At 42.5% G+C, this 20,655-nt stretch overlaps 1 protein-coding gene across 1 annotated transcript; it reads left to right on the top strand.

Annotated features, from left to right (window-relative positions):
• Positions 1–5,188: 5,188 nt before the first annotated feature.
• Positions 5,189–6,253, top strand: LOC105178796 (uncharacterized). The gene has a single exon (XM_011102344.1). It carries the CDS (start codon positions 5,189–5,191, stop codon positions 6,251–6,253), a length of 1,065 nt encoding a protein of 354 aa, XP_011100646.1.
• The last annotated feature ends 14,402 nt before the right edge of the window (positions 6,254–20,655 follow it).

The following is a 20,655-nucleotide window of genomic DNA, read 5'->3' as shown; positions in this document are numbered from 1 at the left end:
TATCCTCCTGTATTTAAAATGCAGCAATTCACTCCTTGTATTTTTTAAAATAGCGATTTATCCGCCTATATATAAGGAATAAATCGCTTCATTTTGCTTTATTTTGAACTACATAAATTAAACTACTATGGTTTTTTAATAGGGGATAATCCAGCTACTTCATTCCCACCACATGCAAAATCTACGAATCCATCATCCAGTCAACCCTCATCTACATCACCATCCGCTGTCCAAACACCTATCTAAATTCCCTTGCCTCAAGATACCTCCACAATGATTGAACACACACCTCCCAACCCAACCACATCCCCACAACAACCACCCTTTAACCTCTTGCACCTTACTATTGTTCCTTTAACCTCCGTATCTGAACCATCTCTAGCCAAAACAAAAAACCCTGGCAAACCTTACACCAAATGCACTCCCTCACTTCCACAAAAACGTAAGCTTCCTGCATCCTCGTCACCCACTCCCCTATCTCCTAATATTACTCCCTTGAAGATTTGCAAACACACAGATCCATGTCCTTTTTGATATCTCAAACACCACGGCGGAACACTGCCTTGCGGTCCTGCCATGAGTCTCCTAATCTGGAATGCTGGGGCTTGGGGGGCTCCGGCAGTATTTCTGAACTTATCACGCTTATCCGTCAATATCACTCCTGCTTGGTTTTTTTGATCGAGACCAAGTGTAACTCTCTCCATATTGAAGTTATGAAAAGAAAATTCGAATTATTTGGTATTGGTGTTGATGCTAAGGGTGGTCTCGCTCTCCTCTAGGATAAGGCTATTTCGGGTTTGGTACAATCTTTCTTCGACCACCGTATTGATGTTACTATCTCCATGAATGAATCGGTGACGACATGGCCATTTATTGAATTCTATGGCGAACCAGATGCTGGTAAGAGAAAGGAGTCTTAGAGCCTACTTTCATGTTTGAGCTCACATTTATCTCGTCCTTTGTTATGTGTAGGAGATTTCAACAAACTCCTATCTCAATCGAAAAAAAAAGGTTGACTTGACAGACCAAATTGCCAGATTACCTAATTTCGAAGAGCATTGCAGCAGTCCGGCCTTCATGATATGGGTTATGAAGGACTAAACTTTACTTGGTGAAATAACCATACGCACCATTTACTATCCAGGAAAGACTTAATAAAGCCTGTTGCTGCAGTTCACCACCTGCAGGCAATTGAATCAGACCACTCCTGTTATTAATACATACGCCTGCTGTGAGGAAAAAATACATAAAAAATTCAACATATGGCGTTTTGAAGCTAGATGGATGCATGATCCAAAATACGAAGAGACAATTAAAAAGAATTGGTCAGAGGGAGTTCTTGATACAAGTTCAAACTCTATTCTTAGATGATAGACAGCTGCTGCTGTAACTTGACAGCTTGGAGTCACTCGTGCCCATAGTTTTAGTTCAGAAGAATCCTAGATATTTTGAAGAAACTTAGACAGAAAGATGAGGTCCGATTTCAGCAAGTAGTCGAACAGAGGAGGCAAGGCTATGCGTCGAACTAGAGCAATTAATAGCCCAAAGGGAGTTATACTGGTAGCAATGAAGTTGGATAGATTGACTACTCCACGGGGACCGAAACACAAGCCTCTTTCATGCAACGGCTAGTAGTAGGAGAAAAAAAAATGAGATTATTCAAGATGAGTAGGGGGTGCTTTTGAGTGATCCGGGTCGAAATTAGCGATCTCGTGAAATGATCTCAACTCCGACAACTAAATCTTCCAAGACCAGATTTCGAGTTCTCTGAGAATAAAGCAAGAACCGTGAGCTCGTCGAGCACGTCCCCGACAATGACCATCCAACGCTCAACTTAGGTTGATCGAGAGAAAAGTGTGCTATCTCAAAGTTCGATCTCAATAAATGCGTAACAGTTACCTTAATAACGGCGTTTTGGGGTCTATTTATAGAGCGCAGCTGGACACTGTTGACTGGGCCACGTGGCCTTATCCTACTGGCTCACATCCTGATCAGATGGTTCTGGCTATCCGGGTCTTCAAGGTGGTTGTTCGAACCGGGTCGGGTCCTCCGCGACCCGTTCGTTACAAAAGGCACGGATCCTATGGCGAAAGGACCCTAATGCCCTTAATGAAGGGTATTCTTGTCATTTCCTAGAGGATTATTGTGGACACCCATCATTGAGGAACAGGAGGACAAACAGAAGCTGATTGTTGAGTTCTTTTCTAAGGTATCCGAATCCCGCAATCCAACAATGGACGGTATTGAGCAAGGGGTGCAGGACATTACGCCAAGGGTTAATGCGGGCATGGCTGCTAATCTGACCGAACCATTAATGGAGGAGGAAGTCACTAAGGCGCTTTCTCAAATGGGCCCGATGAAATCTCGGGCCCAAACAAACGGTATGCCCCCACTTTTCTATCATAATTATTGGCATATTGTTAAAGATGATGTTTTCAAGTGCGTCCTTCTATTATGCCCCATGAGCTTAATGACACTAATAATGTCCTTATTCCTAAATGTCAAAAACTAGAGACTATAAACCAATGTCGTGTTATAAGTCTTTGTAATGTGATTTATAAAATCGCATAAAAAACTGTTGCTAATAGATTGAAACCGTTGGTGGACTCACTCATTAGCCCTACTCAAGCTGCTTTCATTCCTGGCCGTCTTATCGAACTAAATCATTTTATGAAATCTAAAACTCAGGGTAACAAGTGCTTCATTCATTGAAACTAGATATTTGTAAGGCGTATGACAAATTTGAGTGGGCCATCCTGAGGCGAGTTCTTAGTCGGTTAGGCTTTCAAGAGAGAATTATCCACCTTATTATGCTTTGTGTTACCTCAATCTCATACTCCTTTGTGGTGAATAGAAAGAGATTTGGAAAAATTCTTCCCCAGCGGGCCTGAGGCAGGGCGATCCCCTTTTGCCTTATCAATTTCTTCTGTGTACTGAGGCATTGAGTTGTTTATTGAGTCATGCTGAACAAGTTGGAGACCTTAAATGCATTGCTCTTTGTCTTCGAGCACCACTAATCTCTCATCTCTTGCTTGTAGATGACACCATGATTTTCGTGAGGCGTCAGTTGAAGAGATAAATAGCATAGCTCGTTATGTCACAATTTACAGAAATGCATCCGGGCAAGAAATCAACTTCAATAAGTCAACTATTGTTTACAGCAGGAATGTTGAAAGCAACATAGCGAACCGCATGGCGTCAATCCTTAATATCCCTCAAGAAAACTGTCATAACAAGTATCTAGGTCTTCCTACTGTGGTGGGCAAAACGAAGAAAGCTATCCTTGCATCAACCCGAGATCGAGTATGGAAGCAAATCTGTGGCTGGAACAAAAATTACTCTCACAAGCAGGCAAAGAAGTCCTCATCAAAGCAATTCTCCAAGCTATTCCCATTTACGCTAGGGGAGTTTTCAGGCTACCGGACTCTTTTCTTCGAGACCTCCACTCGATGATTTCCGACTTCTGGTGGCACAACCAAGACTATAGGAAAATCTATTGGTTGTCATGGAAGAAATTATGCACGTCCAAGAGAGATGGTGGTATCGGTTTTCGGGATTTGGTGAACTTCAACAAGGCTATGCTCGGTAAACAACTCTGGAGGATTTTCTCAAACTCGACCAGTCCATGAGTAGAGTTTTGAAAGCTCATTACTTTTCGCATGGGTCTATACTAGATGCAAAATTTGTTGGCGGCCCTCTTTCACCTGTCGTAGTATTCTTTCAGCCTGTGATCTCATTCTCGCAGGTTTTAGATGGCGCCTTAGAGATGGAAAATCAGTTAAAATTTGGGGAGACCCATGGATACCTCGACCAATGTTATTCGGTCCTTTTACAACCCCAAGCTGACGCATTTGTGTCCTCCTTGATCGACAGCAACATGGGAGATTGGAATCGCACTTGCATTGAGCAGCTTTTTCATCCTATGGATACCGAGTTAATTATGTCAATTCCTCCTAGGGGTAGTAACCTCCCAGATAAACCAATTTGGAACTATTCTCCAAAAGGATTGTAGTTTGTAAAGAGTTCCTACCACCTTTGTGAATCCTTAGCTGAATCCGTTTCTACTTCTAATACACCTCCAAGTTGGAATTTCATTTGGAAGACTCATGTTCCTCATAAGGTTAGATATTTGGGTGGAAAGCATGCAACATTGCCCTCTCTATCTGTCATAATCTCAATCAGCGAATTAGCCTATTTCCGCGATTGCCCCTAGTGTGGAAGCAGTCTGGAGAACACTTCCCACGCACTTGTGACCTGTTTGATAGCTCGACAGACCTAGCTCTATCCATTATCAGCTTGGAGTTGTAGTGTTATCATTTGGAATCATTGGATAAGTGGCTCCACCGTGCCTCGACAAAAATAATGAGGATGAATTCCAATTTTTTTCTTGTGGTCTTGTGGAATATCTGGAACCATAGGTGCTCCGCAGTTACGTCGTCTAATAGTGCCGATCCCCAGCAATCCATTGCTATAGCCAAAGATTACCTCCAATCATATAGGGAGGCACAGTGAGTGATGAGGGGGTTTTCATCTTCAATCATTTGGCGCCGTCTGTGGGAACGATTCTGAGAGCATGGAAGGAGAATCAGGGAGGAACATCCTAGGATTGGATACCACGATAGGAACCGTCGAACCCGTAGTTCAACTTACGAAAACGAAATTACAACAGTTAATGGAAGAAGCTGGGAGAAAGGCCATTGTCGCGTATGAGCGAAGGATCGCTATTCCGGCTGAAGGAGAAGGGGCAAGGAGGAGGCTATTCGGAGAGAAGGAACAAGATAAAGCGTCAGGTGCCAATGGAAGGGACAAAAGTAAGCACCAGCCTTCAGAAGTAGGGTCGAGTAGCCGAGACAGGAGCCATGCCCGGGGACCAGCGATCTCGCGTGCAGAAGTTGACAATGTATCAAAACAGATCGAGAAACTGGGAAAACAGATTGATGAACTGAAGAAGAGGGGGAAGATAGTATCCCAGCACCGAAATTCACCCTTCTGTAATCAAATCCTAATAGAAACCGTCGCTCCGAACTTCAGAATGCCGGACTTACCGAAATACGACGGAATGAAAGACCCCGCTGAACACCTAGCGGCATTCGATATGGTGATGAACCTCTACGGGCAGTCAGGTCCCATAAACGCTAAACTATTTGTCACGATCCTGACAGGAAAGGCCTAGGAATGGTTCACAAACATGCCACCAGGAAGCGTGGAGTCCCACGAGCAACTCATACAGAAATTCTCTTTCCATTTCGCCAGTAAAAGGAAGCAGAAACGATCAGCGACACATCTGTTCACCATAAGACAGCGGAACGACGAGGCTTTAAAGAACTTCATGGGACGTTTCAATAACGAAACGCTGGAGGTACCAGGCTTACGGATAGATATGATGATCAGCATACTAATCCACGGTTTGAAGAAGGGAGTGTTTGCTTCCGCATTAGCTCGCGATCCCCCATCTGACGTGGAGCAACTTATGAATCTGGCGCAGAAGTACATAGACGAAGAAGAAATGAATGCCATGAAGGATGGCGAATGGAGGGTCGAATATGGAAGAGATCGGGGATACGACGTTAAGAATGATAAGCGATCAAGACATAATCGAAACAAAGTACCTCACTATTCACAGAAGTACAATAAATACACCCCACTCAACACCACGAGGGCAAGAGCATTGCTCATGGTAGAAAGGAAGGATGTACGCAGATGGCCAAAACCCACGAGGGCTACCCCTGCCAAGAAACATTCGAGCAAATACTGTAGATTCCACCGTGAAAGAGGGCATGACACTGAGGAATGCTACCAGCTCAAGGATGAGATTGAGCGGTTAGTCCGTCAAGGATATTTCAAGGATTTAGTATCAAAAGATTACCCAGGCAGAGGCCGACACAGTAGATCCCGAAGCCCATTGAGGCGAGAAGGAGGGGTCGTTGCGGGGCAAACTACCCGGGAGAACGCGCCTGTGAAAGGCATCATACACATGATAGCGGGAGGATCCGAGGTGGGGTACTCGAGTAGAGCAAGGAAGAAAGCAGAACGGAGGACGAGCACCCTGGCGAGCAGACAGGTAATGAATATATCCCCTGAATTAGAAATTAGCTTTGGTGCGCAGGATATAAAGGGAAAGATCGGTAACGGCAATGACCCCATGGTGATTAAGATGGACATAGCCAATTTCACTGTCCATAAGGTTGGATGCTATGAGTTCGCCATTGGTAGGCTTCGGAGGCAGCGAAGTGGACTCGTTGGGGACAATTGAATTGCCCGTTTCCCTTGGAGACGAACCCAGAAGAAGAACTCTCACGGTAAAATTTCTGGTGGTCAATACCCCATTTGCTTATAATGTTATTTTGGGAAGAACTGGCTTGAACATTTTCAGGGCCATTGTGTCTACATATCACTTAAAAATGAAATTCCCTACGCATGCCAGAGTTGGAGAGGTCGCATGTGATCAAGGGGAAGACAGATGATGCTACAACCTCTCTGTCAAGAAGGATGCGACGGATAAAAAGAGGAAGCTGGATGAAACTTTCATCGAGAACGAGGAGAGAATAGAACCGGTGGATGAACACAAAGAGATCGAGTTGGTCCAAGGCGATTCATCCAAAACAACAAAGATTGGGGCAAGCATGGGGAAAAAGTTTGAGCTGATGATGGTCGCGTTCCTGCGTCGCAATGCTGACATGTTCGCCTGGAGTCCCTCTGATTTCAAAGGTATTAGTCCCGAAGTCATTGTCCACCGGTTGAATTTAGATCCAAAGGCACAGCCCATTCAACAGAGAAAAAGAGCGTTCGGGTCCGAAAAAAATCGGATCATCAAGGAGGAAGTGGATAAGCTGTTAAAAGCGGGATACGTTCCGAGGTCCGTTATACGGACTGGTTGTCAAACGTGGTTGTGGTGCCAAAGGCTGCAGGGAAATGGAGGATGTGCACCGATTTTACGGACTTAAACAGAGTGTGTCCCAAAGACCCTTTCCCGTTGCCCAGAATCGATCAGCTGGTAGATGCGACCGCGGGGTACGAGTTGTTTTCAATGATGGATGCCTACCAGGGTTACCATCAGATCCGCATGGCTAAGGAGGACCGCACAAAGACATCGTTCGTAACTGAACAAGGTATATTTTGCTATAACGTAATGCCATTTGGTCTGAAAAACGCAGGTGCAACATACCAAAGGCTCGTTAATAGAATGTTCAGAGAACAAATTGGAAAAACAATGGTGGTCTACGTTGACGATATGTTGGTTAAAAGCCGACACTCGGAGAAACACTTGCACGACCTCGAAGCAAGCTTTGCCGTCATGCGAACTTACGGAATGAAGCTCAATCCAACAAAATGCACATTCGGGGTCGTAGGGGGCAAGTTCTTGGGCTACATGGTAAGCAGTCGAGGAATAGAGGCCAATCCAGAGAAGATCAAAGCAATCCTCGAGCTAAAGTCACCAGCCTCGATAAAAGATGTTCAGAAGTTAACGGGTAAGATCGCATCCCTTAACAGATTTATTTCAAAATCAGTAGATAGGAATTTACCCTTCTTTAAAGTTTTGAGAAAGCCCAAGGATTTCCAATGGACAAAAGAGTGCGACCTCGCATTCAACCAACTCAAGGATTACTTAAGGACGCCACCGCTATTAGCAAACCCTCGACCTGGAGACATTTTGTACCTATACTTAGCCGTGTCGGAACATGCCGTAAGTTCGGTTTTGGTGAGGGAGGAGGATAAAGTCCAGAACCCAGTATACTATGTTAGCAAGATGCTGCAAGGGGCGGAGATGAGGTACAGCTTAGTTGAAAAATTCGTTCTTGCACTAGTAACATCGGCCCGCAGGTTACGGCCGTATTTCCAATCACACAAGATCATCGTATTAACGAACCAACCGCTCAAAAGCATTTTGTCGCGACCGGAGGTCTCAGGGAGATTAGTGAAGTGTGCTGTGGAACTGGGTGAGCACGATATAGAGTACCACGCCAGAAACTCGGAGAGGGCCCAGGTACTTGCTGATTTTGTAATGGAACTGACAAATATACCAGCTCCGGATGTCGAACCGTGGATGTTACACGTAGACGGATCGTCGAATGCTAGCAACGGTGGGGCTGGGATCCTGATACAAGGACCTGGAGAGGTTGAAATAGAGGTCGCAGCCAGACTCTCGTTTCATGCCACCAACAATGAGGCCGAGTACGAGGCATTAATCTTAGGACTAGAGCTGGCCCATGCGGCAGGAGCAAGAACTTTAGAAGTATACACTGACTCGCAGTTGGTAGCAATGCAGATTGAGGGAAATTACGAAGCAAAGGAGCAGACAATGTCTATGTACCTGAAGAAGTCAAAATCTCTGATCGAGCGTTTCGACAAATGCATTGTCCAACAGATACCAAGAGGAGAAAACGACAGAGCTGATTCACTTTCTAAATTTTGGAGCCTCATTGTCGGGAATAAAGAACCGCAGCATAACGGTGATGGTGAAAGACAAACCAGCGATTGCCGAGGTCGATGTATATACGGTAGATCAACCTTGTACATGGAAAGACGAGCTGACGCTCTATCTCAAGGAGGGGATTCTTCCCAAAAATCCTTCGCATGCAAAAAACTTGAGGTTAAAGGCCACCAGATTCACAATGATCGAATCCGAACTATACAAAAGAACGGCGGACGGACCCCTGTTGAAATGCTTGAACCACGAGCAAGCGGAATACGTATTGAAAGAGATACACGAAGGGAGTTGCGGCAACCATTCGGGTGCTAGGTCGTTAGCTCAAAAAGTTGCACGTCAAGGGTATTTCTGGCCTACCTTAATGAGGGATGCGAAGAAACTAGTACAAAGGTGCGAAAGCTGTCAGAGATTCTCCACCCGGATACATTCCCCGGCTACACCAATGGAACCATTACAGGTCGCTTGCCCGTTCGATCAGTGGGGGATCGATATAGTGGGACCTTTCCCCCCAGCGAAGGCACAAAAGAAATTTATCATACTCGCAGTCGAATACTTCTCTAAGTGGGTGGAAGCCGAGGCAGTGGCAAGAATAACAGAAAAAGAGATGATCGATTTTATTTGGAAGAATATCATATGTCGATTCGGGATCCCCAGAACTATCATATCGGATAATGGCACACAATTCCAGGGGAAAGAAATTACGAGCTGGCTGAAGGAGTTGAAAATTCAACAAAACTTCACATCGGTGGGCCACCCTCAGTCGAACGGGCAGACAGAGGTGACCAACAGGACAATACTCCAACACTTAAAAACCCGTATTAATTCAAAAGGATCGTGGGAAGAAGAACTACCGGGGGTATTATGGGCATACAGGACGACCCCGAGATCGTCCACAGGTGAAAGTCCCTTTTGTTTAGTTTATGGTTCTGAAGCTATTATTCCTACAGAAATCGGCGAGGAAACCCAACGGATTGCAAGTTACGACCCTGCGGTCAACGACCAAGCACGTGCATTCGATTTGACGGTGATAGAAGAAAAAAGGGATGCTGCCCTAGCTAAAATACTCCACCATAAAAGCTTAATGATGAGAAGGTACAACAAAAAACTTCGACCAAGGGAGCTCCAAGTGGGGGATCTGGTCCTAAAAAAAGCTGAAATTTCTAAACATGTGGGGAAACTGGATCCTGAATGGGAGGGCCCCTTTAAGGTGGTCGAAATACGGAGGAAGGGGGCATACCTACTCCAAGACTCCCAGGGACGTCATCTCAAGCGACCATGGAACATACGAAACCTGAGAAAATTCCATGCGTAAACCAGCCTGAGAAAGGCTGAGTGTCAATAGTGCGATAATAGGCGCCTGGAAAAGGCCAAATAATGTACGAAATTGAGTATATCAACTGTATCTCCCCTAGCCTGGAAAAGGCTCGTTAAACCCTATCGAATAATATGATCACATTCTTCTTATATAGACCTGAAAAAGGCACTACCAACCAATGCGATTGCGTTCACTCAAGCACGAACCTGAAAAAGGTTTTCTAAAACAATCGCATCAGTAAAAGCGACTACAATAGCTTGAACACTTAAATTTGAAGGATTTATAAAAGATATAATGCCCAGAACCAGGGATTATACAAAAACCGCGTTTTGACCTCTAAAGGTCAACGATCAACAGGATTGTTCAAGACAATAAAGCTACATATTTTCAATGTCAGCTAGCAATGAAGCAAATTCGTCCTCTTTGGGCGAAGGAGCAGGGTCCTCGGGGAATGGTCGCATGTCACCATCGAGGCTAGGGTCGAGCTTGGCGAGATCAAAATCAGGTACAAAACCTTGCAGGGTCGAAACTTGAGCTTTGCATCTATCAAAACCTTGTACAAGGTAATCTGCATCTCTAATTTCCAAAGCGGTATCAAAGGACGGGGCTCGGATAAAATCACGAGCACCCGAGAGCCGAGCTTCGCGAATGCGAGCAGAGAACTCGTCGGAACACAAGAACTCTGCTCGACCATCAACCTTCCCAGCTGCATGTCCAGCTGCAAAACCGGCCTCTCTCCCCGACTCAGTGGCCTTAGACACCTCGGAAGCCATTTTTTCCTCCAACTCTTTGATGCGGGCCTCCAGGATAGCAAGTTGGGCCTCCGAGTTCTCCACTCGTGCGGTAACTTCCTCGACCTTGAGTCGCATATCGCTATTGGAACGCTCAGCGACCAATTGATTCCTTCGAAACCCAGCACACTTCAAAGAAAGCCCCCGGACGAGGTTGGCAGCCTGGACATCATCGCGTTAGGAAAAATAATCCAAAAACAAAAACTCACTCGGAAGAATGCTTACCTGAACAAGTGAATGGGCGGCATGTTCTTCCAGTCGAGTAAAAGGACTCTGGAGCAAGGCCGCCTGGTCACGGGGTAAACGTGACGCGTTGAATAGTTCCCATGATACTTGCCCGGAATGTGAACCAAGAACAGTAATGTTAGGAGAGACATTCCAATTAGGAACAAATCTTTCTTCGACGGGTGGAGGCGTAAGATGGTTTGGGGCACAGAGATCTTCACGAGCCTTTTTCCAGCAATCGGAAACATCATTCAACATCTCCCTACCTCAAAGATCAAGTGCAGCAGACACGGAGTGACCCAGGGCCAAGGATTGAGAGCGGCTCCTCGTATTGGGTCCCACCGGGCTCTTACCTCTCCTCCGCCTCCGGGGTAACAGACCACCCGAACCAGATTCACCAGTATGTGATCGATCGGGCGAAGCAGGTATCGGCTGATTCAGTGGACGAGTATGGGAGCGGGTATCCTCACTCCCTATGTCGATTGGGGGGCTACGGGGCTGGTTCCCTTGAGGGGCCACAGAACTTTCAACGGGACGAGGCGAGGTCGCTGATGAAGGAACGGGTGCTGCCTCTCCAACTGATGGTCGTGCCCGATTAGCTCGAATCCGCTGGGCAAGGCGAGATTGACCTACCATATCGTCTGAAAAACAGTGGATTGAGAAAACATTGGATCCGAATAAAACAGAAAAGGAAACAAAAACATAGTCGATTAATCACCTAAGGAGCCCTCAACCGGGATAGGGGCAGGAGAAAGTTGTGCGAGCTTGAGAACTTCTTCTACCAAAAGCATCTTGGGGTCATACCGAGTAGAGGAAAGGCTCCTAATCTGATCACCTTCTAACCCCCCCCTTCGACTACAGGTCTCGGTTTTTCTAAGACCCATTCACAACAGAAAGGCCATCCCCGGCCTGGGGGAGGACGAACAAAGATGAACCGTTTCTTCCATGGGCCTACGTTCGAAGTTAAAGGAGCCAAATATCTACGCTCCTTGCGGGCGGATAAGTAATAAAAACTATTATCTGCCGACCTAGCAGAGGTAGTGAACGAGTACAAAGACTAGAAATTGTCAAAGCTGGGTTCATATCGGTAGACCCTCATTAGGATGACGAAGATAATTATATGACGGATCGAATTAGGCGAGAGTTGCATAGGGCACAATTCAAGGCGCCTGAGGATTTGTGAAACATACGGAGCGAGGGGTAACCTCAAACCCGCGTCAAAATGATTCAAGGAAAATGAACAAAAACCACGAGGGGGGCGATGCATACGATCAGCGGAGCTAGGAACTAAAACTTCATAACTAGGAGGAATATGGTATTTTTCCCTTATTGTATCAACCCGAAGCCTTACAGTACTAACTATGTGTTCCCACGGCCTATCGACGAGATCAATGTCGGGGGCACTATCGGAGTCCGATTCTATTCGCCCACCATGACGCAATCTAGACCGAGACCTAGCCCTAGACGGACACTTCTTGGTGCATACTGGTTGCAATACTATGGGTAAGGGTAGCAGAAGTAGTGAGAAGCAGAGTTTGGGATGGGGGAACGTCGTACCTGGAAATGCAGAATAAAGCGAAGCTTGAGCGGCCAGAGGGCTGAAAGCGTTGGCTTGGGGAAGACGATATCAGTTTGAAATATTTTTTGAATCACACCGAATATATGTGAGTTTTGTATTAAAAGGGGATTGGACGTCCCTGCAGAGGCACGCGCCCTCCAATGCTAGAGAGGGCTGCCCCCGCGACACGTGGACCACAGTATCGAGACAATTAATGACCCTCAAGAGCACCTGTTGATTTCTGCACACGACTCAACCGTCGCGTCCAGAACTAAGGGGGCAAATGATGAGGGGGTTTTCATCTTCGGACAAATATGCCCCTCACACTAATTAAGGAACCTCCATGGAAAGATTCCAGGATCCCACACAATGCTCATATGGAGAGATTTACGGCTGCCATAGCAGCAGTTGGCTACGATTTTGGGCATAATTTAAGCTCTCAAACCCGGATATCAGCATTTACCAAAAACAGCTCTTGGGGACATATAAGAACAGCAAATGGAGTTCTGAAGAGGTAAGTTTTACTTGATATCAGAGGCATACTTTTCTCTAGCAACGAGTATTTGACCTAGGAACTGACTTGAGCGTCGGAGAGCCAGCGCCGGGACTACACCCGGCTGGCTTAACCGTTTCCTTTGTGTTATCAGGAATCGCAGTTCGGGGGACGAGGTCGGATCGCTGGTCGAGATCTCGATCACTGAGTGAATTCGATAGAATCTCCCTTACGCATTTTCAGTGAGAAAACAAGATTATGAGAGTAAAGGACATCCCTTCTAGATGGTCAAAACCAGCACCAAGTTTTCTCAAAATTAATTTCGATGTAGCTCTCTTTGAAGAAGAGCGAGAGGTTGGGATTGTTATAGTAGTTCACAATGAAATAGGTGACTGCGTTGCATGGCTCTTAGAGCGTTGGCGCCGAACTGTTACCCCAGAATTTTCCGAAGGGTGAAAGAATCAGTATGGCCAGGGAACGCGGCGGAAGTGTGAAATAAAAAAAATTAAAATGGTTCAAAGGGGTGTTCCCTTTGAAATTTTCGGGCATTCGGTGTTTGTCAAAATCATAATAATAAATATCTAAACATGCTAGACAAGTGGCAAGAGAATGAAGCAAAAAGCATAGAAACAAAACATGTAACTTTACCTTTTTTTTATTTTTTTTATTTTTTTATTTTTTATTTTTTCAAAAACCACCTAGAGGTGGGGGGAGCTTTTCGTAGTCCCCAGTCCTTCTATATTAAAATGCACAAGATAATTACAGCGAGGAGAGCTACCTCCCTAAAATTTCTAGTAAAACCATAAACAAGGAGTACTACTCCCTTACAAATAAAGCAACAATAAACAAGGAGTACTACTCCCTTACAACAAAAGACCCGAACAGGTGTCATAGAGGAATTATGGCAAGTCAAAAAGATTTTTGTTATCCTACCACATCGTGGCTCGCACAGCACCTGCAAATAAATCTGTACAAAAAGGCCAAGCCAAAGTGTATGTAATGTTCCAAAAGGATAAATAATGAACATAAGTATAACCGTGGAGAACAAGTTTGTATGGCTAGCAGCCTTTGAACTTCTAGGAGGGGTTCATAACACCTGCAAAAGATAAAACAACAAATAACTAGATAAAGGAGAAAGTGATAAGACCAAAGGTAACCAGAGAATATTGGTCCCAACGTCAATCAATATGGATGAGTAACCTCCTAGGACCCCATATAGGAACAAACAAAAAGCAGCATAGAAAAGCTCAGATAGGGAAACAAATGACAGCGAAGAAAAAGTCAGTAATGAAATACCCCGAATTTCATGAAGTAAAGCTGAAATTAAAGGTATCTAATACTTCTGATTCTAATAGCAGGCAAGGAGCAGGCGTCAAGTCTAATCAAACCTTTAGGAATACCAGTGATATTATCTGGGGATAAAATGGTGAGAAGTTGGCTGAAACAAGCTTGGTTAGCAAAATAATCGGCCACTTGGTTACCCTCTCTAAAGATGTGTGTTATCTTGAACTCAGTGTTGGATAGAAGCTCTCTAATATGTTGCAGCGAGTTTTGAAGGTGCCAAGGCCCTTGGGGGAGAGAGGAAATAAGCTTGATGGCGATGTTGGCATCTGTTTCCACCCATATTTTCCTAATGTTGTTATCAATGCACAATTTAACACCTCTATATATAGCATTAAGTTCTGCTGCTGTATTGGACATGAGGCCAAGATGTTCCTGGAATGCAAATACAGTCTGACCAAGATGATTTCTGATGATGCCGCCTGCTCCTGCAACGCCTGGATTTCCTTTTGAGGCCCCATCCGTATTCAATTTGAACCATCCCCTATCAGGCTTAATCCACTTAACAATAGAGATTCTGGATGATATCTTCTGAGGGGGAAATGAAATTTTAAAAAGAGATGCAACAGATCTGTCCCCTTTCCAGTGTATAGCTCTCATCAGGTTGGTTTTACCAAGCAGATGAAGATAATTGAGGATTTGATAGATAATACGATAAGCTTTGAAAGGAGCCCCCTCAAATATGGCAGCATTCCTACAAGTCCAAATGTTCCACATGATCAGCGGGGGAAGAATATCTCTGATGTGAAGCTGATTAGAGATATTACTTTTCCAGGCTTGAAGGATCATGAAAAAATTATCCGTAACAGGAATATTGAGTTGAAATTTGGAGGCAAAGAAGCTCCAAACCTCAAGGGAGACCTTGTTATAAAGGAAAAGGTCAGGAATAGTCTCCTCCTCCAAACAGCAAACACATCTAGAGGCCAGAGATATGCCCTTTTGTTTGAGTCTACTGTCGACTGGAATCCAGTTATGGAGGACTTTCTAAATGAAGATAGAAATAGTAGGCCTGACAAGAGGAGACCAGAGATTTTTGAAAATGGGAAGGGAAGGTTTGTGATCTCTACTAATCTCACGAGCTGATTTGGTAGAAAATGAGTCGTGGGGGGATGGTTTCCAATGCATAAAATCTTGATGCTGGGGATCAATGGGGATCTGCAAAATGAGCTCTATGATATGCTGAGGAACAACCTCCTTCAATTTACCAATATCCCATGTGTGGTTGTTCCAGAAGTTATTGACCAGGGCATTGGATGCTCTGTTGGGGTGTATGAGGGAATGAAGGGTGCCAGCAGGGAGCCAACAATCATACTAGAAAGATACATTGCCAGCTCCAAGGCTCCAAAAATGTTCTCCTGAGAGATAGATTTAATGCTGCAAATTCTTCTCCAAATGTTAGAGTCCTTCGGTTTAGCTTTGGTAGAGGCAGGAGTAGACTTTTTACAATATCTACTAATAGTAAAGCTGGCCCATAGAGAGTTGTTTTGTCTCAGCCGCCACCAGAGTTTGTGGGTAAAGGCTGTGACGGTATCCCTAATGTTTCTGATACCCAAGCCCCCTTCTTCATAAGGATAGCATATGAAAGCCCATTTAGTCCAATGAATTTTCCTGTGGTCAGTAGTGGATCCTCAAAAGAATTTGGCAAAAAGTTGTTCAATTTTCTGCAGAGTGCCAATAGGAGGACTCAAAACTTGAAGAAGATTAACAGGCATAGAGGACAGGACACTTTTAATAAGTTGAAGCCTGCCCCTTTGTGAAAGATAGTTATGCTCCCATCCACTGATCCTGTTTCTGATTTTGTCAATAAGAGGTTCATAAAGAATTTTCTTCTTATGACCTTTATGCAGAGGAGCTCCAAGATATGATTAAGCCCTCTGGAAAGAGCCTCAACGGCAAGGATGAATAAAACAGGGGAAATTGGATCACCTTGTCTAAGGCCTTGAGATGATTTGAAGAAACCAGATGGTTCTCCATTAACCATAATGGTGAACCAGCAATGTTCAATAGCGTGCTTGATGAGGACAATAAATCTGAAAGGAAAACCCATGTTCTCCAGAATCACATAAAGAAATTTCTAGTTCACCCTGTCATAAGCCTTAGTCATATCCAATTTTAAAATAAGGTTCCCTTTGCTATGACTCATATCAAGATGATGTGTCATTTCTTAGGCTAGAAGAATATTGTCGGCAATGAGCCTACCAGGCACAAAGCCACTCTCAGATGGGGAAATGAGGTCAGGGAGAGCTTGGGAGATTTTAGTATAAAGAAGCTTGGACAGGATCTTATTGGTAACATTGCAGAGGGAGATAGGTCTGAACTCGGACCAGGATTGGGGTGAGTCATTCTTAGGGATAAGAATGATAGATGTGGCAGAGAAGCTTCTGGGCATAGGGGTCCCCCTAAAAAAATCCATAACAGCAGCATTGACATCCTCTGCGATAGTATTCCAGCACGCTTGGAAGAATGCTGAAGAGAATCCATCAGGCCCAGCAACACTGTCTTTATTAATAGAAAAGACAACCTCTTTGATATCATCATGGGAGGGTGGTTGACAGAGGTTAAGGAGGACATCTTGATGAATTTGAGAAAATTGGAATGGAAAATCATGAGGAAGAGAGGTAGCAGGGGTATCACTTAAGAGACTTTCAAAGAAGTGAACAGCAAAAATCTTAATTTGAGTAGAGTCAGTGATTTCATATTGATTATCCGTCACTCTAGAGATTTTGGATTTCAACCTTTTCTTCTTGACAGAGGCGTGAAAGAATTTGGTGTTTCTTTCTCCCACTTCAAGCCATTTGCAGTTGCTTTTCTGTCTCCAGAACTCAGATTCAAGATTAAGGGCATGGACCAAAGCAGCATTGTGCTTGTTTAGGTTGGTCAAATTAGCTTCGGAAGGCAACCTATCAAACTGCTTCTCTGCTTCATTAGCAGCAGCCTTGGCTTGGTCCACAAGAGAGAAGATATTGCCAAAACAATCCTTGTTCCACTGCTTTAGGTGATTCTTCAGCCTATAAAGCTTTTGTTGCAACCTATACATACCATAGCCTTGGATCGGGGCACCCCAGGATTGTTTAACCATGTCTTGGAAGTCGTGGTGCATAATCCACATATGCTGAAATCTGAAAGAAGAGGGAACTTTGTCCACACCACAATGGGGAATAGATATAGTTCTTTTTTTATTGCTAGATAGAACTAAAAACAAGAAGAATAATAGCTCCAAATTAAGACTATTGCTTAGTCCTTTTGGATTGTTTTATGTTCTAACTTAAATCCAATTCAATATAGAACAAAAGGAGAATATTTTTGGGAGAGAAATTAGTCAAAATATGCTGGTTATGCTTGATATGTGTGTAGTTTTGCGTATTACATACAATTGAATTCAAAATTCAAATAACTATCAAGTTTGCCTCCAAGAAAACCTATACAAATACATACATATAACCTCCAACCATGATGAAATAACCACTCCATCATGTTCATCATAGTGAGGAGTTTCAACTCCTTTTTAATTTGCTTCAACCTCCCTGAAATGGGCTTGGACTTTAAGTATGAACCGGGCTCGATTTAATCAAATTAAATCAAGCCCAACCAAAGTCCATCAGAAAATAATTAATTAAATTAATTTTAGCCCAACAAAGTCCAAAGATTCATTTAATTCAATTAAATAAACCTAAATTCAAACACTAATTAATTGATCAAATTAATTAATTAAGTCAAACCTAATAAATTAATCTAATTAATTTAAGGTGTTAAGCCCAAAAAGTAATTAATTTAATTAATTAATCTTGAGCCATCCATCAAATAGATTATTAAATAAATGATCCAATCATTTATATATTTTTCTTGAATTAATTTAATCCAATTAAATTAATTCATGTCTTCTTGAATTACCAACTCCATAGTGATTTGTGTATGACTCTTTTAGGTTCACCTTCAGCTAGACTTGGGCATTGTGTCCAACACAAATAATTAATTAAATTAAATTTAATTAATTATTTCCAATTAACCTTTAATAAAAAACGCCTGTCGCCCAGTCTATCAACGGTCCATGGCACTACAGAATAGGTGAAGGTTGGCGTGAACATTTAGGCTCTCGAGTTCCATAAAGGTACGATCCTTCCATCGATCATCTCTTGGCCTTTGTCTAGAGCATTTGGTAGAGAGAAGAAGAGAAGAAAATTGCACCTTGGTGCAAGAGAGAGGGGCGACCGAATTTTTGCCGAAGGAGGAGGATTTTTTTTTTGTTGTATTGTAATGATCATAATTATTTTCTAAATAATTATATTTCATATATAAATATATATATCATGTTTTGATAATTAAGAATGTTTCTAAATACATTCTATTATCAACAACGTATATTTCTCTTTATTCCAAATAAAGAGATTCCCAAAATGGGTTGAATTGCACTTTACAAAATTGTAATTTGTTATTTATTTATTTCTTTCCTTGGAATTTTTAATGGGCTCAAAATAATTGAGTTTGGCTGATTTTTACCCTTAAAAATACAAGCCCAACGAATTTTTATTGAAATCCAATTTAATAAAAGTCCAATTTAATGGAGCCCAATATGTATTTTAATCTAATTAAATAAACAATCCAAAGTATTCTTATTATTTAATAAGATCCAACTTATTATAAGGACAAACTCAATACAAATTAATGCTATTAATTTATTCTTGGGCCTTTTCCCATCCATTGGATTTCTCTTTGTAAGTAATTCAATTACTTGTGGAATTAATTTTAAATTATTTTCTTGTTCTTTTTCGGTAATTTGTGTGTGACTCTTTAGGTTCACCTTTCAACTAGACTTGGACTAATGTCGAACAATATTATTAATTAAGTCCAATTTAATTAATAATTTTTTATTGATCCTCAATCAAGAAAGGCGGTCACCATGGGTGGCCATCTAGCAACGGTCCATGGTACTAGAGATTAGGTAAATTACCGTGTGAACATTTAGACTCTCGACTCCATATGGGTACGGTATTTTCGTCTACCGTCTTTCGGCCTTAGTCTAGGGAAGGGAATTACGTGTCAGTTTCCATCTTGGACTAGGCGTCTATGCTTAATACTTAAAACTGCTTTACATCAAGTTTCTGGACATAGGAACCCCTTTTCCTAATCGATCAATGACTGTGGCCACAGATTCATAGAGTGTAAATGCATCTCCAAGTGCATAGGAGCTACCTCTTTCATATATATTGATAGGGGACGGATCCTCTTCTTGAAGCTCACCGTCCTCATTACATACTCGACTGCATTGAATAAGGCTTATGATGATCGTGTCTGTGACGAAACCACCTCTCGCACAGATCCAATATATAATCATTGTATGCACGTGACTGCCGTGATTCCTTAAGTCTGAGGACTACTCCCGCACTCTCGAAGCCGGAGATTCCAGTCACACCGATCAAGGCTCCAAGGCTTCCATATGACGATTCCCGCGAGTCAGCTCAGTTGATTCGACACCTTGTCAATCAACCAACCAAGATTGTATAGACGCTCCGCATCTGTCACCGATGAAACACGGTACTCACCAATTGAATGCGACTCTTAGTTCAAGTCTCCATAGGACTCTCGATGCCCATTCTCGAGGTCCTCGACTTGGAACATTTCAGACCCAACCTTTGGCAGTTGATTTCGTGATCGCCATCTAATGCGCGACCCAATTGCACGGTTGTCAATCAGTCTGTGGGCTTTATTGTGATGTTTAAGTAAAAATATAAACATACAAAATGAGTACAACAAAGTGAATGTCAAATTAAGCGAATACTTATTTTATTCATTTGCAATACTATTTCATGATATTGGTTGATTTGTCAGAATAAAATACATCTTATACTAATCTAATTGGCTTTTGGTCATTTATTCTAATACCTTTATATGGTGCTGAATTTATCAGCTTGGATAAATCATAATATCATCCTTTTTCTGTAAAAAAAAATTAGAAAATCCTTCATATAACATTCCTGGGCTTATTTAGTTGGAGTGAAAATTCATATAAAATTTATTGCATATATTCATTAGCTTTAGAAGAAAAGATATTTTGGCTTATTTTCAGATGAATTCTTTAAGAATGTTAGTGGGTGAGTAGTATGTAAGAAATAATCTGGGGTAATAAATAAACTTAGGAATCGAATAATTTTGGTATACCATTCCTATGTTTGGTACCAAATGAATGAAAAAACAAATTGAATCAGAACTTTTCAAATTACTCATTTATATATTTTGTAAATAATAAAATTAAAAAAAAAAAAAAACTAATCAACGTCTCATTACATAAGAACAATTATTTTAAAATATTAAATTTTTTATAAATTTATATAATATATTGTTTAATGTTTCCATATATTTAAATTTTTAAGTTTTATTTACATATTTTAGCATTCACATTGAAAATATAAACTACAACATATATATAAGCTATTACATAGTGTTTTATACGTATCGTAATGTTCTGTAGCATATATATAAAGATGTTAATAACTTTATATTATATTT

Source organism: Sesamum indicum, linkage group LG12, assembly GCF_026168435.1.
Source record: "Sesamum indicum cultivar Baizhima isolate 11 linkage group LG12, ASM2616843v1, whole genome shotgun sequence".
Classification (NCBI taxonomy): Eukaryota; Viridiplantae; Streptophyta; class Magnoliopsida; order Lamiales; family Pedaliaceae; genus Sesamum; species Sesamum indicum.
Note: the sequence above shows the minus strand (reverse complement) of the source record. Positions and strands in the feature narration are given on the sequence as shown.

Excerpts from the sequence above, each read along its gene's own strand:
- LOC105178796 (XM_011102344.1), top strand. The coding sequence starts at position 5,189 with ATGCCACCAGGAAGCGTGGAGTCCCACGAGCAACTCATACAGAAATTC.